The 19,465-nt window shown below is 37.9% G+C and overlaps 1 protein-coding gene across 1 annotated transcript in view; it reads left to right on the top strand.

Moving 5' to 3' along the window:
- Window positions 1-1,515: 1,515 nt before the first annotated feature.
- LOC117824246 (rho-associated protein kinase 2-like) overlaps window positions 1,516-19,465 on the top strand; it is a 50,103-nt gene continuing 32,153 nt past the window's right edge. Inside the window, exons 1-7 of the mRNA XM_034699691.1 lie at window positions 1,516-1,979; window positions 8,002-8,083; window positions 9,538-9,638; window positions 10,323-10,460; window positions 14,839-15,099; window positions 16,618-16,762; window positions 16,947-17,085. Of these exons, the coding sequence (XP_034555582.1) occupies window positions 1,884-1,979; window positions 8,002-8,083; window positions 9,538-9,638; window positions 10,323-10,460; window positions 14,839-15,099; window positions 16,618-16,762; window positions 16,947-17,085 (962 nt within the window). The 5' untranslated portion in view covers window positions 1,516-1,883. The remainder of the gene's footprint in view (window positions 1,980-8,001; window positions 8,084-9,537; window positions 9,639-10,322; window positions 10,461-14,838; window positions 15,100-16,617; window positions 16,763-16,946; window positions 17,086-19,465) is intronic.

Below are 19,465 nucleotides of genomic sequence, written 5' to 3'. Positions count from 1 at the left end.
AAGAAATGCAAATTACCGCACAGACGAGGAAGTAACAGAAATATGTGATTAACAAATGACAATTCACCTGCAATAGACAAGACGACACCGGATGTGAAGCGTTACCTTCAAAATAAAGGCGTTAATTATTCCTACCTAGCTGTGAGGCTAGGTAGGAAACAGAAACTAGCCTTTTTGTGTTTCATTGTTTTGTTGTTAAACATTTAATCAAAGTGCAATAAGCACATATATTGTACTTATTGTAATTTTTTTTTTTTTTGGTGGCCCTTATCCTCTTCCATATTAAATTGACTTGAATAGCTATGGTTAAATGATGAACTCTAAAAAGCCTTTACTTTCTTACTTTCATATTTTTAATCCTTATAAACCTTGAGCATTGGCTTTTTGTTTCATTTGTCTGAATATTTTTATTGACATATTTCCAGATTAAGGTACGTTTTGCTTAACATGCATTTCTCAATCAATATATTTATGAGTTGTTTTTTTTTTTACACATTTTAGAGACAAAACAACAAATTGATGTGTGCCTCACAACCAAAGCACCCACCAACATTAAACATGAAAACAAACTTCTTCTCAGGCCAGAAGCCATCTTTTATGCATATGTATATGTATATATATATATATATATATATATATATATATGTATATATATATATATATATATATAAAATAACATGAAAGGGTAGTACACAGTCAAAAGATAAAAATATCATATTATCTCCACAAGCTTCAATCAATATGTGTTGAGGTTTCTATAAGAGAAAACCATAGGAGAAAACTCATTCCTTAACATACATTTTATGAATTATTCCATTTAAGCTTCTGAAAAATAAATAATTTCATTTTTATCTTTTAAATTTGTACATTTGTATAATTTCAACATACCACAATATGTGTACCGTTGACTTTCAATTCTAATCATTATTAATTCTCTGAATTTTCATTTGTATATATTTCCGTATTCTTTATAGCAGGGGTTCCCAAAGTGTGGATCGGGACCCCCTGGGTGGCTGCGAGTACCAAATTGTGGGTCGTGAGATGTCTTCCAGAATTAAAAAAAAATCTAAAAATAGTATATTTTACCCATTATAGTAAAAAAATATCCACAAAAATAGTATCTAAACTTGAAATAAAACTTTGAAAATAGAAAATGTAATGAGTGCTCTGCCTTTCTTTTTGCCTGATGACTCCTAAGTTTAGAGTTAGTGAACAGTTAATTATCAAAAGCATCAGTAGCTGTAGGTTAATTCATAACAGCACAGGAAACACAGCCACAGGCTCATATATGTAGGCTAATTTTCTGCAGACCAGCTGGATGAAGCCACATTAAATCACTTTGAGGGACAGTGGGGGTCACCTATGCTTTGGGGGTCACGGGCTGAAAAGTTTGGGAACCCCTGCTTTACAGGGTAGAGCAAATTTTATTTTATTTTATTTCTGTTTTAGTTGAGAGGGTCATCATACTTTTACTTTGGTAGTTGTCCCCGGAAGTCCTTCTTCTATGTCCTGTCTAACTTGACTGTGGTCCGTCCTACAGGTTGGACACGTTGTGGTTGGATCAGATTTTGTTGTAGCTACCTGGGAGCAGACTAGGCGCACCTGAAAGTGAAGCGCGCCTCCTTTCCCCCCTGAAACGATCCGCTCGGTTTCACTTTCTTTTGAGACATAAATAAAAAACAGGAGTGAGACAGAAGACTTTGCCAGTGGATAAATAATTAACCTGACAACTCCAACCGCAGTTTACAGGGGAGCTGACATGAGGAGCCTGGGAGTGTGACTACCGCCCGATTGTGCGCTGAGACAAAAAAAAAACAGGCCTACAGGTGTTTGTGTATGTTTGTTTTTGATGACATTTTATCTGGATACACCGGACTGTAACCATGCTTGGAGCGGAGAGCAGGCTGGAGAGCCGGCTGAAGAAGCTGGAGACCCTGTTGAAGACTCCACAGTCAGCACTTAACTTTGAAACACTGCTGGTGAGTTTGCATGAATACCGTCAGAGTTTGATACAGGTAGGCAGGCTTCATATCTCAGACTGACTAGTGAGTCAGACAAGAGTTTAACCTGATCACACTTCACCTAAATAGTTCTGTCTGTGTCTAAATAGTTGTGGCTGTCAGATCAGACTCTACCGCACAATGTATAAGAAGCAAAGATAAACAGATATTGCTGTCACCTTGTGAGCGAATGATTGAACAATAGTCTTGTTTATTATTAGTTTGACCTTTAACCAAAGGTGCAGCAGAGGGAAACCCCACCCACACCCCAAATGTAGCCATTGTCTAGTGTTTGTGGTTATCTTATCTTTAAAATGACACTGGGCCTACACAATGGGATCCTGACTTTGTAACTATCAAATATGGAATATATGTTTAAAAGCGTATTTTGATGAAAAGGCAATCAAGTATTGTACACTAGACATGATCAGTGCCCCCCTTCTTAAAATCCAGCTGATTCATTTGTCTTTTCTTGCCCCCTTGATCATTAGGGAGTCTCTTGGCGTGTCCTATAATTGACATGTCCTTTCTTTGAACTGTCCTAAGAATGCACTCAGCCAACTTTGATAAAACTACTCCCAGAGCTAAGCCTCTCTGCCCCGACCTCTGTCAACAGATACACATACACATGAGCTGATATGGCACAGCTTTGTTCTGGACAGGATCTCACACCAGGCCATGCAGACTAAAACTTAACTAATCTTGTTTGGTTGTTTGTTAATCGAATACTGACTCTATGGATGGAATCTATGGATTTTGTTCAGCAATACACAGCAAATATACATTCAGCGTATGTTAAACCCACTAACTTCCGTACCTGAGGAAATGTCTTGACCCGAGTCACTCTTAGCAATCATAACGGTGAAAATGGGTCAAAATTCTAACCTGGGAGGTAGATTAGTCAGATTGGAGGGAACAATGGGTTGAAATGATTGTCTGACAAATACACGAATTATACTTTCAGATCAAACTAGCATAAAATGATAACCTGGTGAAAAGATGAGTCATGCTTAGGGATTTTGGTAGGGTCAAAATGATGACCTGATGAATCAGCGATTCATATTGACACATCCAAGTGGGGTCAAATTGATCAGCTGGTAAAACAATGATTCATGCTTGGGGATTACATTGGGATCAAAATAGTGATCAGGGTACTTAGTGGGGAAAGCTTAGGAATCACAACGGGGTCAAAATGATCATCTGTTGAAAAGATTATCATTACTTTATTAGATTGTGTTACTTTGATATCATAAGGAGGTTGAAATTATGACCCTATCAACAGATTTGCTGTGTCTACAGATCATGACAGGCTGAAAACCTGATGAATAGATTTTTGATGCTAAGGAGCCCTGCTCAGGGATTCGAGTGGGGTCAAAATGACAACCTTATGAATGGATAAGTCTGACTCAATGATTATGGTTGGGTCAAAATTAAAAACCTGATGGATAGCTGAGTCATGCTTAGGTATCATAAATGGATTTGAATTATAACCTCATGACCAGGTGGGGCATTTTAACAAGATTTAAAATACTATGCCCAGGTTTTTGACATAACACAACCGTGCCCTTTGTATGTTGTTTCTATTCTCAGCGCTGATGAGTCACACTTACAACCTCTGCTTTAGCTTTAGAGCAATCCAAACTTATGTCACATAACGGGCCGCAAAGTGAGATCAATCAGTTAAAGCCAATCCAAACCTCTGCAGTCTTCACTCTTAGTTTTATCAATTAACTCAGCTGCGCTTACTCTGAGCTGCTCCATAGTGGATTTAAAAGTGGCCGGCATGCTGCCTGATGCTGGGAGCTACCACACAGGAAGCTAGAGTCACTTCCTGGAATTGAGATGGCGTTAACCTACAGTGATCTCACATCACTATTTCCTGTTTGTCCACAATGAGTTTTGTTGCACAGAAGATGTGTTTTGAAGCGTTTTTTTTTATTTGTAGAACAAAACATCGAGCTCTAAAAGGACAATTTTTAAAAGGATGTTCTGCTGTTAAGTTTCTTAAACTGTCTTCATTGTGTTTGTTGAACAGTTGGCAGAATAATCATAGAGGCAGTTGTTCTCACTGAAGCCATTATCAAAATATATGCACACACAGAGACCATGCAGAAATAGATGACACCATTATTCCCATCTCAGCATTGTAAGTGATCACACATAACAAATGTGATAAATGTGCCAGTCAGTATCTCTCACTAGGAGTCTACTAACCGAAACCCTCAGTCTGGATGGAGGCTATGTGTGAACATGGCAGTATATTTACGAGCCACATCTACTTTCTCGTTCTCTCCCTCTGCAACATTGTTATTATCCAAGCATGCATACATTATAAAGACGGGTAATATGCAAATGCAGGGAGTTTCAGAGGTATGTGACAATTCCAGTATTTTTTTTCATACAGACAGATCCGACAATGTATAAAGAAATAGGTTTAATTGAATCTAGCACATTTAAAGGCAGTCCTAGTTTTTAGTCTTGGTAGGAACTTGTCTTCAATTTCCCTTGAGACAGGACTCGTTTTTCATTTTCATACTTTGCGAGATCCTCTCTATTGTTGTCGACTGTGCTCAGGCAGTCACAGAGGAGTAGGTGGGAGGTGTTGTCTGAGGCGGTGAGAACGCACACACAAAGCCAAACTACTGCATCATGTTCAGATTCCAGAAGTGAAAATCAAACCAGTTTAACGCAATTACTGTCTGACCAGACTGAACCAGCAGACGAAGGAATCTTTAATCCCTGCAGTGAAAATAGAAGTGGGATTATAATTCAACATGATAACTCAGAGACTATCCAATGAAGATAGTCACCCAAGATAATGTTGATGTCATGATTTTGATTGAGGCAGATCTCTGTACAACAGATCTTGGTCAAGTGTTTGAGTGTACCTCAGACAATTTAAAGACTCTGGCTGTATCACACTTTGCAGTCTGTAGTAGTAGATTTTCAATGATCTTGAAGTCTTTGTATTCAGTGGAGTAGTTTCAGCAAACGTTGCATCACACTTCTTGCTTAAATTTCTAAATCCCAGGTGTCAGTATCCCATGTATGTGGGTTAAAGTTAAGGACGACTCAAAGACATACATTTTAGAGACAAACTGATTGTCAAAATCAAGGCCGATCCTGATTCCTACGTTTAAAATAAGCAGTCAAAAGCTGATTCCAGTACTAATGTTTTTTATTCCTTCTTTGAATGGCTGTTTTTTATTTGAGCTATGAGATGTGATAGTAAAACTCAAACTAGTCGTCCCTCTTGTCTTACAAACTGCATGTTCCTGATCTCTACTGACATTTTCTTGCATGTTTGACCGTGATCACAAATCAGAGTTTGTCCAACAGGTATCTTCTTCCACCTAGCATAAAAAACATTCTCTGAATATTAAATTGGTGCAACACATTGCTGTGACATTCATGCATAGCACATTATTGTCGGGCTGATTTTTGTCAACAGGGCAGATATTTGCCCATACAGATTTTCAGCCAATACATTGCTACATTCCTAATGAATATATGATAACCCCCCCTTCGAACTGTTATGCTTCAGTCTTAAAGCCGATGAACCCTGCAAATCAAGACGGCAGAAGGGATCATTTTCTTGTTAATGTTAAAGAAAAATCCAGTTTAAACTAACGATTTTAAGCTTTTTAGCACGTAAAAACACTCTAAACCCAGGCAGGTTTAATTAAAAAAGCTTATTACATGATGTGTTATGTGTGTGTCATGAGGTGCAACGAATCTACTGTTCATTACATGAGCCTTAATGAGCAATAGCACCAACAAAACAAAGACTTCTACAACAGTGCTACTAGTAGATAAAAACTCTTAAGATACCTTCAACTATGTCTGCAACACCTGATTCTTACATATAATAATAATAATAATAATAATAATAATAATAATAATAATAATTTTATTTGTAGAGCACTTTTCAAAACCAGGTTACAAAGTGCTTTACATGGGCAGCAAAATAAAACATGCAGATCATAAAAACACACAAGTCAAGATAAAGAAATAAAACATATTTTAAAGACATAAAATTCCCCTAAAGGAACACTAAGAGAATAAAATTATTTTAAAATATATTTCTTAAGACGGTTAAAATAAAATAAAGTCAAATAAAATTCAGATAAAATCCGGGAAGGCTCTGTGATAAAAGTATGTTTTAAGAAGGGATTTAAAAGAGCTCCCTGACTCAGCAGACCTGATCTCCTCGGGCAGATTGTTCCAGAGTGTCGGACCCCTCACTGCGAACGCCCTGTCCCCTTTTGTTTTCATTTTAGTATTTGGAATGCACAATAAACCTCTGCCCGAGGATCTCAATGTACGCGTTGGCTCATAGGGTATTAAAAGGTCTGCTATATAGCTCGGAGCAAGACTGTGTAGAGCTTTAAAAGTAATCAGTAAAATCTTAAAATCAATTCTAAAACATACAGGGAGCCAGTGCAGGGAAGCTAAAACCGGAGAGATGTGGTTGAATGTTTTGGTTCTGGTTAAACATATAATGTTACTGTGTTCATAACTTTTGGATTTGACAGGGGAGTCATAAAGTTTTCCCATCAAAAAGCAATAAAGTACTTTATTAATAAATTAAGAACTGAAACTTTACCTGCCCTGGATACAGATTCTGACTGTTGTCTTACACAGCTGTCAAACTTGTTGTCCGTAATGTACTGCAATTTAATTTCCCAGATATTTTAACCTTTATATTTAATAACTATCGGTAAGTAAATATACAGGGATATCAGACTTGATGTTAATGATTTTTTCTATAGCAACACATACACTTGTTTTTCACAGGAAGCCACAGCTAAAATCTGATCATATTTATGTACTATTCAAAAGCTACAGACTTCAACATGGCTGCCAGACTGTGGAAAACAGAGTCCCCTCCACTGCAGTAACCATAGCTGCTACAGCACACACTTAGGGACACACACACGGTGTAAAATTATCACAGATCCTCGAGCGCTCTGCCTCAATCCAGACCCATAAGCTGTTTGTCCCACAATAGCTTCTGAGGCTTCAGGTCTATTTCCATCCGTCTGTGGTTGGGTGGGGGTTTTGGGTGGTGGTGGTGGGTGGGGGGATCTCTCCACACTGCTGCTATTTAAAGGTGCAGAATTGTTCCACATGCCTGTGCCCACCCACTCATATGTCCCCGAACAAACAAGCTAAAGACTCGACTGCCTCCAACACATACACTGGGTGACTTCACATGACCCTTGTTTTTGGGGATCAGGGGATGAAACTTTACCGACCATCCCCCTTTGCTCCCACTCACCCACTCACCCAGCTGCCCAACTGCCCCAGCGGCCTCATGTGTTTGGTTCACAGTGACATTTTGGGTCCTGGGTTGAAACTGAACACAGCTGATTTAAGTGCTAATGACACTACTGAGACCTTGGCTCTTAGTCTGATGCTGCCTTGCCCCCACACACAGGGGTTTGTTGGTGGGCCTTGGTGACAATGTGTGAGATCAGGCAGGGGGCTCACACCATGCGACTTCATATTGTTCTAGCATGACTTTTATGTCTTCTTCCAACCTCCATTGTCCCTGTTTCGTTGTTAGCAGAGAACATAAACAACTCCTTCTTTCCTTCCCTCCTTGTTTCCTCCATTCATGCTGGTTTTGTTGTTCCCTCAGCCCGCAGAAGGTCTGGGTTGCCGAACTTAGACAACATGTCCAGACAGATTAATGAGAGTCGTAAAAATATTCCTTCCTTCCCAACATAAATTAAATTTCAGATTCTCTCTGAAACTGAATTTTAGTATCCTGTTTCTCAATTTCAAAGTGAAAATTTCAGCCAAACCTAAGAAATAAAAGTTCCAGCATTTCATGTTTTACCAACAATGTGGTCAGTTTTAGAAAAAGAAGTACTATTAAATAAGGTTTCTAAAACACAAGTTTGTAACTTAGACGTTAAATCTCTGCACTTTGTTCCTTTTCTTGTTTGTTTGTTCTCAAATGTTAAATCAATGTTTTGTCTTCTCTGTCTTTCAGGATTCCATGAACGCTCTGGCTCATGATTTGAACTATCCTGCCCTGAGGAAAAACAAAAACATTGAGGCCTTTCTGAATCGATGTAAGAGAGCTACAGTGTGTTTGGTGAAAGGTCAAGAGTCCCGTGTCCAGCTTGATAAATACTTATGATGTGTTTTAATGAAACAGCAAGTCACGAGGAACTGAGTGTGCTGCTTGTTTTGTCCATGAACCCAGGTCACAAAAGAGATAGGAAATCTATCACTCAACGCCTCTGCAGTCTGAATATCAGTTATAACTGTCCTGAAAGTTTTTGCAGCCGTTCAACTAAAAGTGAGATATGAGCAGGGCGTAAAATTAACACCCGCCAAGCGTCAATGGTGGGTAAACAATTAATTTGGCGTGTAAAAAAACACACACCTGCCAGTGGCTGATGGTAAATTTTGTATTGCATGTGAGGTTTTGTTTTCATACTTTCACCCATTTCTGCCGACTGTCAGGCTATTTTGACCCTTGCAGCGCGCTGTACTTCTGTTGTGATTTGGTATGTCGGGAACGGCATGACTTCAGTTAGTGGAGTTCTATTCATTCCCTTTGCTTGAAGAAGCACGGTGGGAAGAGCGTTTCCAGGAAGATGTGGCGACACATATTCTAATATATATATATATATTTTTTTAATACTGTTTTTAATTGATTTTTCAATTTTATAAACACAAATATTAGAACAAAATAAAACAAAACACATAGAAAACATAAAAAGTCCCTCCCCAAACTAACAGAGAGCGTTGTGCTGTACATATACACAAGAAAAATTAGTAAATGAAAGGATGACAGGAGACAGGTAAACAAAGAGCACATACATGAAAAAAATGAAAGGGCAAACAGTCCTCATCTTCCAGGCACAGATGATAAGTTATATCCTCAGCAAGAAGGAGTGCAGTGGTTGCCAGATCCTCCAGAACTTGTCTGGTTTTTGATTAAGGTCATGCGTCCACTTCTAATATTTAATATTTCTAATACATGATGATGCAGCAGTCACCTTGAAATGAAGTATAACCTAATAAGATAGCATTCTTTAAGTGATGCTTAAGTTGTCTTTTCATAATAAAAATGTATGGTATTTATTTTAAATCAAATAAGGCATTATTTTTTATTTGGCTGGGGAAAAAAATTTTGGCCGGTCAATTTTTGGAGGTCACTAGCCAATGGCTGATGAGGTAAAAAGTTAATTTTACGCCCTGGATATGAGTCACTTTTCTGAAGCCTCTCTACTTTTTTCTGAAACTTTTATTCCGCACCTTTAATTTGACTTGAATAGAGGAAAATTAGCAACGTGGGTCAGCATGTGGCTAAAATAAATTTCCTGTGTGAAAGAACACAAAAGCAGCATCATGACCTCTAAATCTATAAACTGCATAGGTTCTTATGAAATAACATTGGAATGGTATGATCTCTCTCACTGACCTCTGTCTGGTCCAGCGTTTAAAAACTGACCCACTCCTTTCAACGCAAATGTCTGTTACCATGGTAACACATTGTGTATTTCAATCTCCACAGATGAAAAGGTGGTGAGTCAGCTGCGAGAGCTGCAGGTGAAGCTGGACGACTTTGAAAGAGTGAAGTTGATCGGAAGAGGAGCATATGGAGAAGTGCAGCTGGTGAGATGTTTAAATGAATGAGTCACCGTGTTGTTGATGTTGTTGTTGTTTATTTAGATTATGCAGCAGCAGTCGTACAGCTAGGTGTATAAAGGGACATGGAGCAGCAGAGATTCCCCAGATGCATCTGGAATCAGCAAGTTGCACCAAAACACCCAAAATGTGAACCAGTAGAGGGCGCAGCAATCTCTTAAATTGCAACAATATGAAACATGTCACCTCTGCAACTTGTTTTGAAACATAATCAGGATCTGTCTCCACAGCATGGTCCATTAAACCGAATTTGAGTTCAATAAAGTCATTAGGGATTCCAGTAAATCCCTCTTAACAACCACTTTTTCCAGATGTCTGTCTCTGGTGCTGCTGGAAGCTTGAATCTGGTCTCTACTGAGAGTATTGTGCTAGAAACAAGTCTGGACAGGCTCAGCGTGTGGGAGAGGAGTGCGAAGTCTGCAGTGGGGGTGTGGTGGTGGGGGATGCATGCTGTGTTTGTGCTTAAGTCTTGTGTAAGCATGTCTCTGTATGGGTGTGTGCCTGTAATTATGGGCTCCCCTCTCGCTGTCTCTTCTTGTATCTCATGTTATCTCTGGTTAATGTGACATTCTTACTTCATGACATTCCATTTTCTTTCTTGTCCTTGCATAGTTATCAATGTTTACAAGTCAGCGTCTTCTGTCTCTGCAGGTCCGTCACAAGGCCTCTCAGGAGGTTTATGCTATGAAGCAGCTCAGCAAGTTTGAGATGATCAAGCGGTCAGACTCTGCATTCTTCTGGGAGGAGAGACACATCATGGCCTTCTCCAACAGTCCCTGGGTTGTCCAGGTGTGCACATCAATGTTTTTATTTCACAGAAATTACACATGATTGCACAGTGACAGAGTCAAACATTCAAATATAGAAACATGAGTATATTCTCTCTCAAACCTGACCTCCTTACAGGCACAGGAGTGGAACTTTGCTTGATTGGTCCCTTTAAACACGCATATAGTCATTTTTTTAATTTACTACTTGTAATAAACTTAGTTATTCTTTTCCCTCTCAAACTTCTCTTATCAAACAAATAATTATCAAAAGAAATAGATAACAATATTCAAGATATTAGAAAATTGAAACATTAATTGTCAAAAAAACAACACATTTCAAATGTGCACTTTAAGTAAAATAAGCCAATAATTAAACATAGTTTAATCAGCATCATCCTCAAGTTATATTATGTTAATGCTTTTGATAAAACCAGATTAAAGCTCCTTGAGTAATTTTCAGTTTCAGTCGATTTTTGGCCAAAGCTTGATGAATTAACTGCTTGCTCATCTTGTTTTGTACATGTGTCAGAAGTGTTTTCTATTCAGCATTAATTTCACTTAAGACAATTATGGCGATAAATGTTTCTAAATAACCTTCTTTTCCATGATAAAGATAAGATGATGACGATACATCACTGACAAAAACTCTGATGAGCACAGGACTGCTTTCGCTAACGAGACAGTGCTGAAATATTAGTGGTGGACTGTCAGAAATTCAAAATCCAGGATATTTTCCCCTCCTGAACATCCAATCTGTCCTCTGTAGTCTGCCAAAATGTACTATGTATCCTAGTTTGGGAATATGTTAGAGAAATTATTAAGTAAGACAGTAAAGAACTGTCCCCTATGATAATAATAATAATAATAATAATAATAATAATAATAATAATAATAATAATAATAATAAAAATAATGCATTTTATTTATCATGCACTTCACATTCTAGACAAATCTCAAAGTGCTACAGGACATATTAAAAAGGCAGTAAGAATAAAAACAGGTTAAAAACAGACAGTAAAATGCAGACACTTGTTAAAACACTGTGGTTAAATAAAACAAGTAAAAAGCAGCAGGGAAGGTCAGATATGGATAAAACCAGGGACTATACTACCACTTTTACATGTACCGTATGTAATACACTTTCCTTACCTCAGTAGATCAGCAGGGATATCACAGCAGCATTGTGTTGTGAGTGGGTCTAGGCTAAATCATCCAAATAAGGAAAGTAATCCAAATATTACACAAGTTAAAGTATTGAGAGGGTGAAATGTTGCTTTACAGGTTTAAACGCCTGGTACAAGCTTGATACCAGTGACTAATTTGTTAATTGAATGAGCTGAAAGAGAGAAAATGTTTTGACTACAAATGATTTTTTGACAAAAACAAGACTAAGACTAGAGAGGACATAAAAGACTAAAATGTGACTAAGACTGAAATTAATAAGCCTTTTTATTTCAAGACTAGGACTACATCTAAAATAGGTGCCAGAAATAACTAGGGGTGAGTATTGGCAAGAACCTCACGATACGCATCACGATATATCACGATATTCTACACAGTAAACTAAGAAAAAAATAGAGATGGTGTATATGTAAATCATACAATATTACTCAAAATTGAAATGACAAATCAAGTCAAAACTATTGGATTGAAAGCAACTTTTCCACTTTATTGTTTTTAAAATACTGAAGTCGTATTTTAGTTCCAACTCGGCTAAACTATGAATTTTTATTTTTACAAAAAATCGATATTAAGAGTTGAACTATCAATATTATATCGGAGGTCAAAGTATTGGGATATATTGCTGTATCAATATTTTTTCACACCTCTAGAAATAATGATTGATTGAAAATGACTCGCGTGCGACTGAAATTGAATCCTCTGAGTGGAACAATTTTGACAGAGCTATCTTTGGCAGCATGCTACTAATCGACTTTTCTGACACCTACCCCCCAGCAGGGGAGACAGATATATAAAATAACTGTATACATATAATCAGTTTTCTCTCTGATGGTCTCATTTACTTTTCTAGGTCATAAAGACGTATTAGTTTGAATTTCAGTCTGTTTCATTACCAGAGAAAGAGTCCTCAGAGGAGCTTTAAATGTAATTTAATTGCTGTTAGTTCCATTGGAACAAAATACAGCTCAGCTTTTAATTACTCAGCGCCTAGTGCTGGAAGAAATCTAAGAAGAGAAATAAAATGAGCAGAAAGAACATTCAAATAATGAGGCACTGACATTAATAATGCATACTTATACACTTATACACACCAGATCAAGAAAAACAATGATGGGTTAATACTGTAACTTTTATATTAACAGAAGTATGAATAATATACACTACCGTTCAAAAGTTTGGGGTCACCTAGACAATTTTGTGTTTTTCATGAAAACTCACACTTTTATTTATCAAATGAGTTACAAAATGAATAGAAAATATAGTCAAGACATTGAGAATGTTAGAAATAATGATTTTTAGTTGAAATAATAATTTTGTCCTTCAAACTTTGCTTTCATCAAAGAATGCTCCCTTTGCAGCAATTACAGCATTGCAGACCTTTGGCATTCTAGCTGTTTATTTGTTGAGGGAATCTGAAGACATTTCATCCCACGCTTCCTGAAGCACCTCCCACAAGTTGGATTGGCTTGATGGACACTTCTTGCGTACCATACGGTGAAGCTGCTCCCACAACAGCTCAATGGGGTTGAGATCTGGTGACTGCGCTGTCCACTCCATTACAGACAGAATACCAGCTGCCTGCTTCTTCCCTAAATAGTTCTTGCATAATCTGGAGGTGTGCTTTGGGTCATTGTCCTGTTGTAGGAGGAAATTGGCTCCAATCAAGCGCTGTCCACAGGGTATGGCATGGCATTGCAAAATTGAGTGATAGCCTTCATTATTCAAAATCCCTTTTATCTTGTACAAATCTCCCACTTTACCAGCACCAAAGCAGCCCCAGACCATCACATTACCTCCACCATGCTTAACAGATGGTGTCAGGCACTCTTCCAGCATCTTTTCACTTGTTCTGCATCTCACTAATCTTCTTCTGTGTGATCCAAACACCTGAAACTTCGATTTGTCTGTCCATAACACTTTTTTCCAATCTTCCTCTGTCTAATGTCTGTGTTCTTTTGCCCATATTAATATTTTCCTTTTATTGGCCAGTCTCAGATATGGCCTTTTCTTTGCCACTCTGCCTAGAAGGCCAGCATCCCGGAGTCGCCTCTTCACTGTAGACGTTGACACTGGCGTTTTGCGGGTACCATTTAATGAAGCTGCCAGTTCAGGACCTGTCAGGTGTCTATTTCTCAAACTAGAGACTCTACTTTACTTGTCTTCTTGTTCAGTTGTGCACCGGGGCCTCCCACTTCTCTTTCTACTCTGGTTAGAGCCTGTTTGTGCTGTTCTCTGAAGGGAGTAGTACACATCGTTGTAGGAAATGTTCAGTTTCTTGGAAATTTCTCGCATGGAATAGCCTTCATTTCTAAGAACAAGAATAGACTGTCGAGTTTCATATGAAAGTTCTCTTTTTCTGGCCATTCTGAGAGTATAATCGAACCCACAAATGTGATGCTCCAGATACTCAACTAACTCAAAGAAAGGCCAGTTTTATAGCTTCTCTAACCAGCAAAACCTTTTTCAGCTGTGCTAACGTAACTGCACAAGGGTTTTCAAGATGTTTCTAATCATCCATTAGCTTTCTAACGCGATTAGCAAACACAATGTACCATTAGAACACTGGAGTGATGGTTGCTGGAAATGAGCTTCTATACACCTATGTAGATATTCCATTAAAAACCAGACGTTTGCAGCTAGAATAGTCATTTACCACATTAACAATGTATAGAGTGTATTTCTGATTAATTTAATGTTATCTTCATTGAAAAAAACAGTGCTTTTCTTTCAAAAATAAGGACATTTCTAAGTGACCCCAAACTTTTGAACGGTAGTGTATACAAAGGGACTACTGTAATGTCCAGAACAAACAGCAGGCAGGCCCAAATGTAAACATGAGAAACACTCAGAGTAAAATGTAATGTGAGTATGATGAACCAAAGAAAAATCCACTTAATTTAACTTTGAGGCATTACATTACAATAACCAAAGCCCGAAGGATTTCTGAGATGATAATGTGATCCTATGAGACAACATTTATTTTGGTTTGTCCAGTCTAAGCTCTCCCTATCATGCCTTGCAGTATTAAGCTGGTGTCACGATGTTGCATGAAATTGTGGATAATGATTAATCACCGGGGTCTGTTGTTCAATAATGCCTCCAGATGATCCTGAAATAACACCCACACATTGTAGTTTACTCTGCTCCAAAAGAACAGCTCAACATCCCACATGAGACTTTCAAGGACACAAAGTGATTGTGTTTTTGTCTCCTAGCTGTGCTGTGCTTTCCAAGACGACCGCCACCTCTACATGGTGATGGAGTTCATGCCCGGAGGAGACCTGGTAACACTCACCATGAACTACGATATACCTGAGAAGTGGGCTCGCTTCTACACTGCTGAGGTCGTGTTGGCGCTGGACGCCATCCACTCCATGGGCTTCATCCACCGGGATGTCAAACCAGACAACATGCTGCTGGACAAACACGGGCACCTCAAACTGGCAGATTTCGGCACATGTATGAAGATGGACTCGGTGGGTTTGAAATGTTTTAAACACTGAACTTTAGAGTTCAAGCCTTTTATTTTGAGAAAAACAACTAAATGATTGAATCAGTTGAAAACAGGACAGCTGTCTTCTGTATCTTGAATCTGGTGGCTTTATATCAGAGCTCTATTGCACCACCTAGTGTTCAGATCATGAAGTTCAGCTCAGTACAGCTTTCTTGCATCATGTTGTTTTGAAAGTCCTCAGAAGTTATTGTGCTAACCAACCAATCAAGACAGCCAGCGGCGGTCCCGCCTCTTATGTCGGTCAGGAAATGTTTTTCCGTCTTCTGTTTTTCACTACTGTGAATTTTTAAATAGATGGTTTATGAGTGGTCCCACACATTTAAGCTCTCTGAAAATCTAACTGTTGACAGTGTGTCATATAAACACAGTCAAGACAGTCTAGCAGAGATTTAGCTGCTCTAAGTAAACAAACTATGCATGAAGACATGAAAGGATTTCCTTTCTTGACAGTCTTTCTAAATATGGAATGTTGTAAATGTTATAGAGGCATGTAAACAGACACAATGTGGCACAGTGGAAGACTGTTTCATACATTTAGTGCTTTAAATAGCATTTTTTTTTTTTACACTTTTTTAGGGCCACTTAGGCAAGACAAGGCAACTTTATTTGTATAGCGCATTTTATACACAAGGGCAACTCAATGTGCTTTACATTAAAACATTATAAGCATTGGAAACATTGAGACAAGCATAAAAGAACACAATTAAAATGACAAATATAATAAAACAGAAAAGAAAAAGAAAATTAGAAATATATCAAAAATTACATTAGATTAAAGTGAGTTAAAATAAGCTAAGATAGGAAGGCAGTGGCAAATAAAAAAGTATTAATCTTTGATTTAAAAGAGGTGAGAGTTGGAGTGTGTTCCAGATATGTGGTGCATAATGACTAAACGCTGCTTCACCATGTTTCGTTCTGACTCTCGGGACTGAAAGTAGACCAGTACCTGATGACCTCAGAGGTCCAGATGGTTCATACAGTAGCAGCAGATCAGCAATGTATTTTGGGCCTAAACCATTCAGTGCTTTATAACCATCAGCAGGATTTTACAGTCTATTCTCTGACAGTCTGACTTAGATAGAAATGTCCCCTCAGGCTACACTACATATCTTTTGTTTGATTGAAAAATGTTTCATTTTAATGTAAATGTAATAAATATGGCTGCAGGTTATTTACACTATGAATTATATATCTTTGACATCATAAATGTTTAAAAAACTGCTTCTCACAATTTCCCAAGATTCCCATATGATGTCTTCAAATTGCTAAGTTTGACCAATGAGCATTCAAAACCCCAAAGCCTCTTTATTTACTGCCATAAATCCCAAAGAAAAGATGTAAATCCTCACATTAAGACACCTGAATCTGCTTGTTAGTAATTTGTTTTACTTTATTCCAACTCATGCACTCACAGTTATCGTTATGTTCTTGTTCACTTTTGCTCCCTGCTTTATTTGATCTTGTGTTTTTGTGTTTGCAGACGGGCATGGTGCACTGTGACACAGCTGTTGGCACACCAGACTACATCTCTCCTGAGGTGCTCCAGTCTCAGGGTGGTGACGGTTACTACGGCCGAGAGTGTGACTGGTGGTCTGTAGGAGTCTTTATGTTCGAGTTGTTTGTTGGTAAGAGGTCTAACATAACACAGCTATGTTTTTTTTTTAAGTCACATGTTGAAAGGATATAATACAGCACATACAGTAACTGTCTGCATTGAAGCTTCTGATTCACCATCAATCACTTACCCCCGGCTGATTGATAAGATACCCTTTAGTGACTGGAAATTCAATTTTCTTTTTTCTTTTCCAGGTGAGACTCCTTTCTATGCAGAGTCCCTGGTTGGAACTTATGGGAAGATTATGAACCACAAGAACTCGCTCGTTTTTCCCGAGGATGTGGAGATGTCTCGGGATGCCAAAGACCTCATCTGTGCCTTTCTGACTGACAGGTTCGCACATGGAAATCATTTCATCAAACGCTTGTGCTTTGACAAAAAGTCTGAATAATTTATAAGATCAGACTGCCTGTCATGTAAAGACAGATGCAAACACACACTTAGATTTATGTTGGATCGGAGAGGACACTGATCTGAAAAAGAAAAACGTCAAGCAGAGGTACAACGTGTTAAATCCTTAGCTACAATATTGTGTGAAAGAGAATAACTTCAAAACACACATTTAGTTAGAACTCAAGAAACAAGCTACAAGGACACAGATTTTTCCTTGTTCTATATTTTCATTGCCCTAAGACATTTGTGAATATTATGTATCTTTTAAAACAGGTCCCAAATGGATTTTATAAAAAAAAAAAAAAGGGCGTAATACAGCTGGGAATTCCTAGAAACAGCATCAGTTTCTCAAGCAAGAGCAAAATGTTTCTGGGGCTATTTTCTTTGGCAGATTGATACGCTTGGTGTGCCAGGGAGTATTTGCAGCATGCAGGATGACAGGATGAATAATTAGTGCAAATATTTTTCAATGGATGCAAATGTCTGTCATTGCAATTGTGAGGCTCATTGATTTCTGTTGTTTTTGGACAAAAAATGTAGCCAAAAAAAGTCTTTATTCAGTCGTAATTTTGGATAATACGACACTTCATTTAATGGTAGGACCAAATTATTGTTGGTTTTCCTTTTTTTTTTTTTTTTTTTTTCTTTATTTGTGATTTTCGTAACAGACAGATGTGCAGAGGGACAATTGCATTATACACAACACATGACTCGGAACAGCAGAATAACTAATAGAAAGTACACTGGTAGAGAGTGGATGGTATTTCAACAAAGTTCAGATGACTATTGTAAGATAATAATAATAATAATAATAATAATAATAATAATAATAATAATAATAATAATAATAATAATATTAATAATAATAATAATAATAATAATAATAATAATAATAATAATGATAATATGTTAGTAGTAATGGATTTTGGAGCGATTGAAAAATTGTCAGTTCCAAATGGAGAGAGTAAGAACAAGAAATAAGTAAATATAAAGTAAATATAAGTAAATAAATATATATAAATTGAAGGGGAGAGACATAGGAAAAAGAAATGAGTAAATAAAAAAATAAAAGTAAAAGTAAAACAGAACGAAAGAAGGGCACCCCATGTACCAATACACACAGGCACACAAGCAGATCCACCAACACACACACATTCAAACGCACATACACACGCACACAAGAGCGCATGAACATAAGTATAGATACACACAAGCGCACGTAAATATATCTAAGAATACACCCAAACACACACGTACACACTCCTTTTATCATGGTATTTCTAAAAAAAATTGGATAGATACAGTGAGATAGTAATAATAATAATAGTAATAATAATGATAATAATTGATCGGATTTGTATAGCGCTTTTCATGGCACTCAAAGTTGCTTTACAAAAAAATAAGAATAGAAATAAAGAAAATAAAGAAAACAGAACAGAATAAAGACAGAGGTAGAGTAGGATTAGAGGTTATGTATTGTATGCTTTATGAACAGGAAGGTCTTGAGGTGGTTTTTAAATGACTGAAGTGAGTCAGAGTTGCGGATGTGTTTAGTACCACTCTGTTATTGGATAAAACAAAAATTCTGTCTTGAAATATTCACTAACAGTGATATCAGTACCTGTAACCTGAGTGTGACAGATCTCAGCTACATTACTGAACGAGATAGTTTTAAATGCGTCATAATGTCTTTTTAGTAATACAGGTAAACGCTGCATGAACGTGTGGGCGTGGGTCATGCACTTGGTCACAGGCCCATCCCCCTGGAAGTAACCACTTCCTGTTTACACTAGTAACCCCCCCTTTGAGAGCTCAGACACAGGCCCTTTCTGCTCCCACACAGAGCAGACTTTCACTTGACGGTTTATTTACCTTCTCGCTCACTATTCTCCCACCACACACAGAATCTCACATGTGCACGGCTGCCCTGCCTCACACACACACACACACACACACACACACACACACACACACACACACACACACACACACACACACACACACACACACACACACCACACTCATACTGACCAATACATTCATTCACCACTCACCCCACATGCTCTGTCACTGTCGAGCTGTCCTGCTGAATCATTCCTGTACTAACCACCTTCTCCGCTCTCCTTTTTTTTTGTTTTTTCCTCTCTCCTCTTCCATGTGTTTTTCATCACTCTCTGTTTATAATTTTCTTTCTTCTTCACCCTCTCATCTTGATGTCACTTTGTTTTCTTCATCCTCTCATTTTCCAGCCCTAACTTTCTCCTGTAGCACTCCTGCAGCTTTCCAAGCATTGGAACACAACAGCCCCATGTCAGTGTTT

This window comes from Notolabrus celidotus, chromosome 13 (genome assembly GCF_009762535.1).
Source record: "Notolabrus celidotus isolate fNotCel1 chromosome 13, fNotCel1.pri, whole genome shotgun sequence".
NCBI lineage: Eukaryota > Metazoa > Chordata > Actinopteri > Labriformes > Labridae > Notolabrus > Notolabrus celidotus.
Note: the sequence above shows the minus strand (reverse complement) of the source record. Positions and strands in the feature narration are given on the sequence as shown.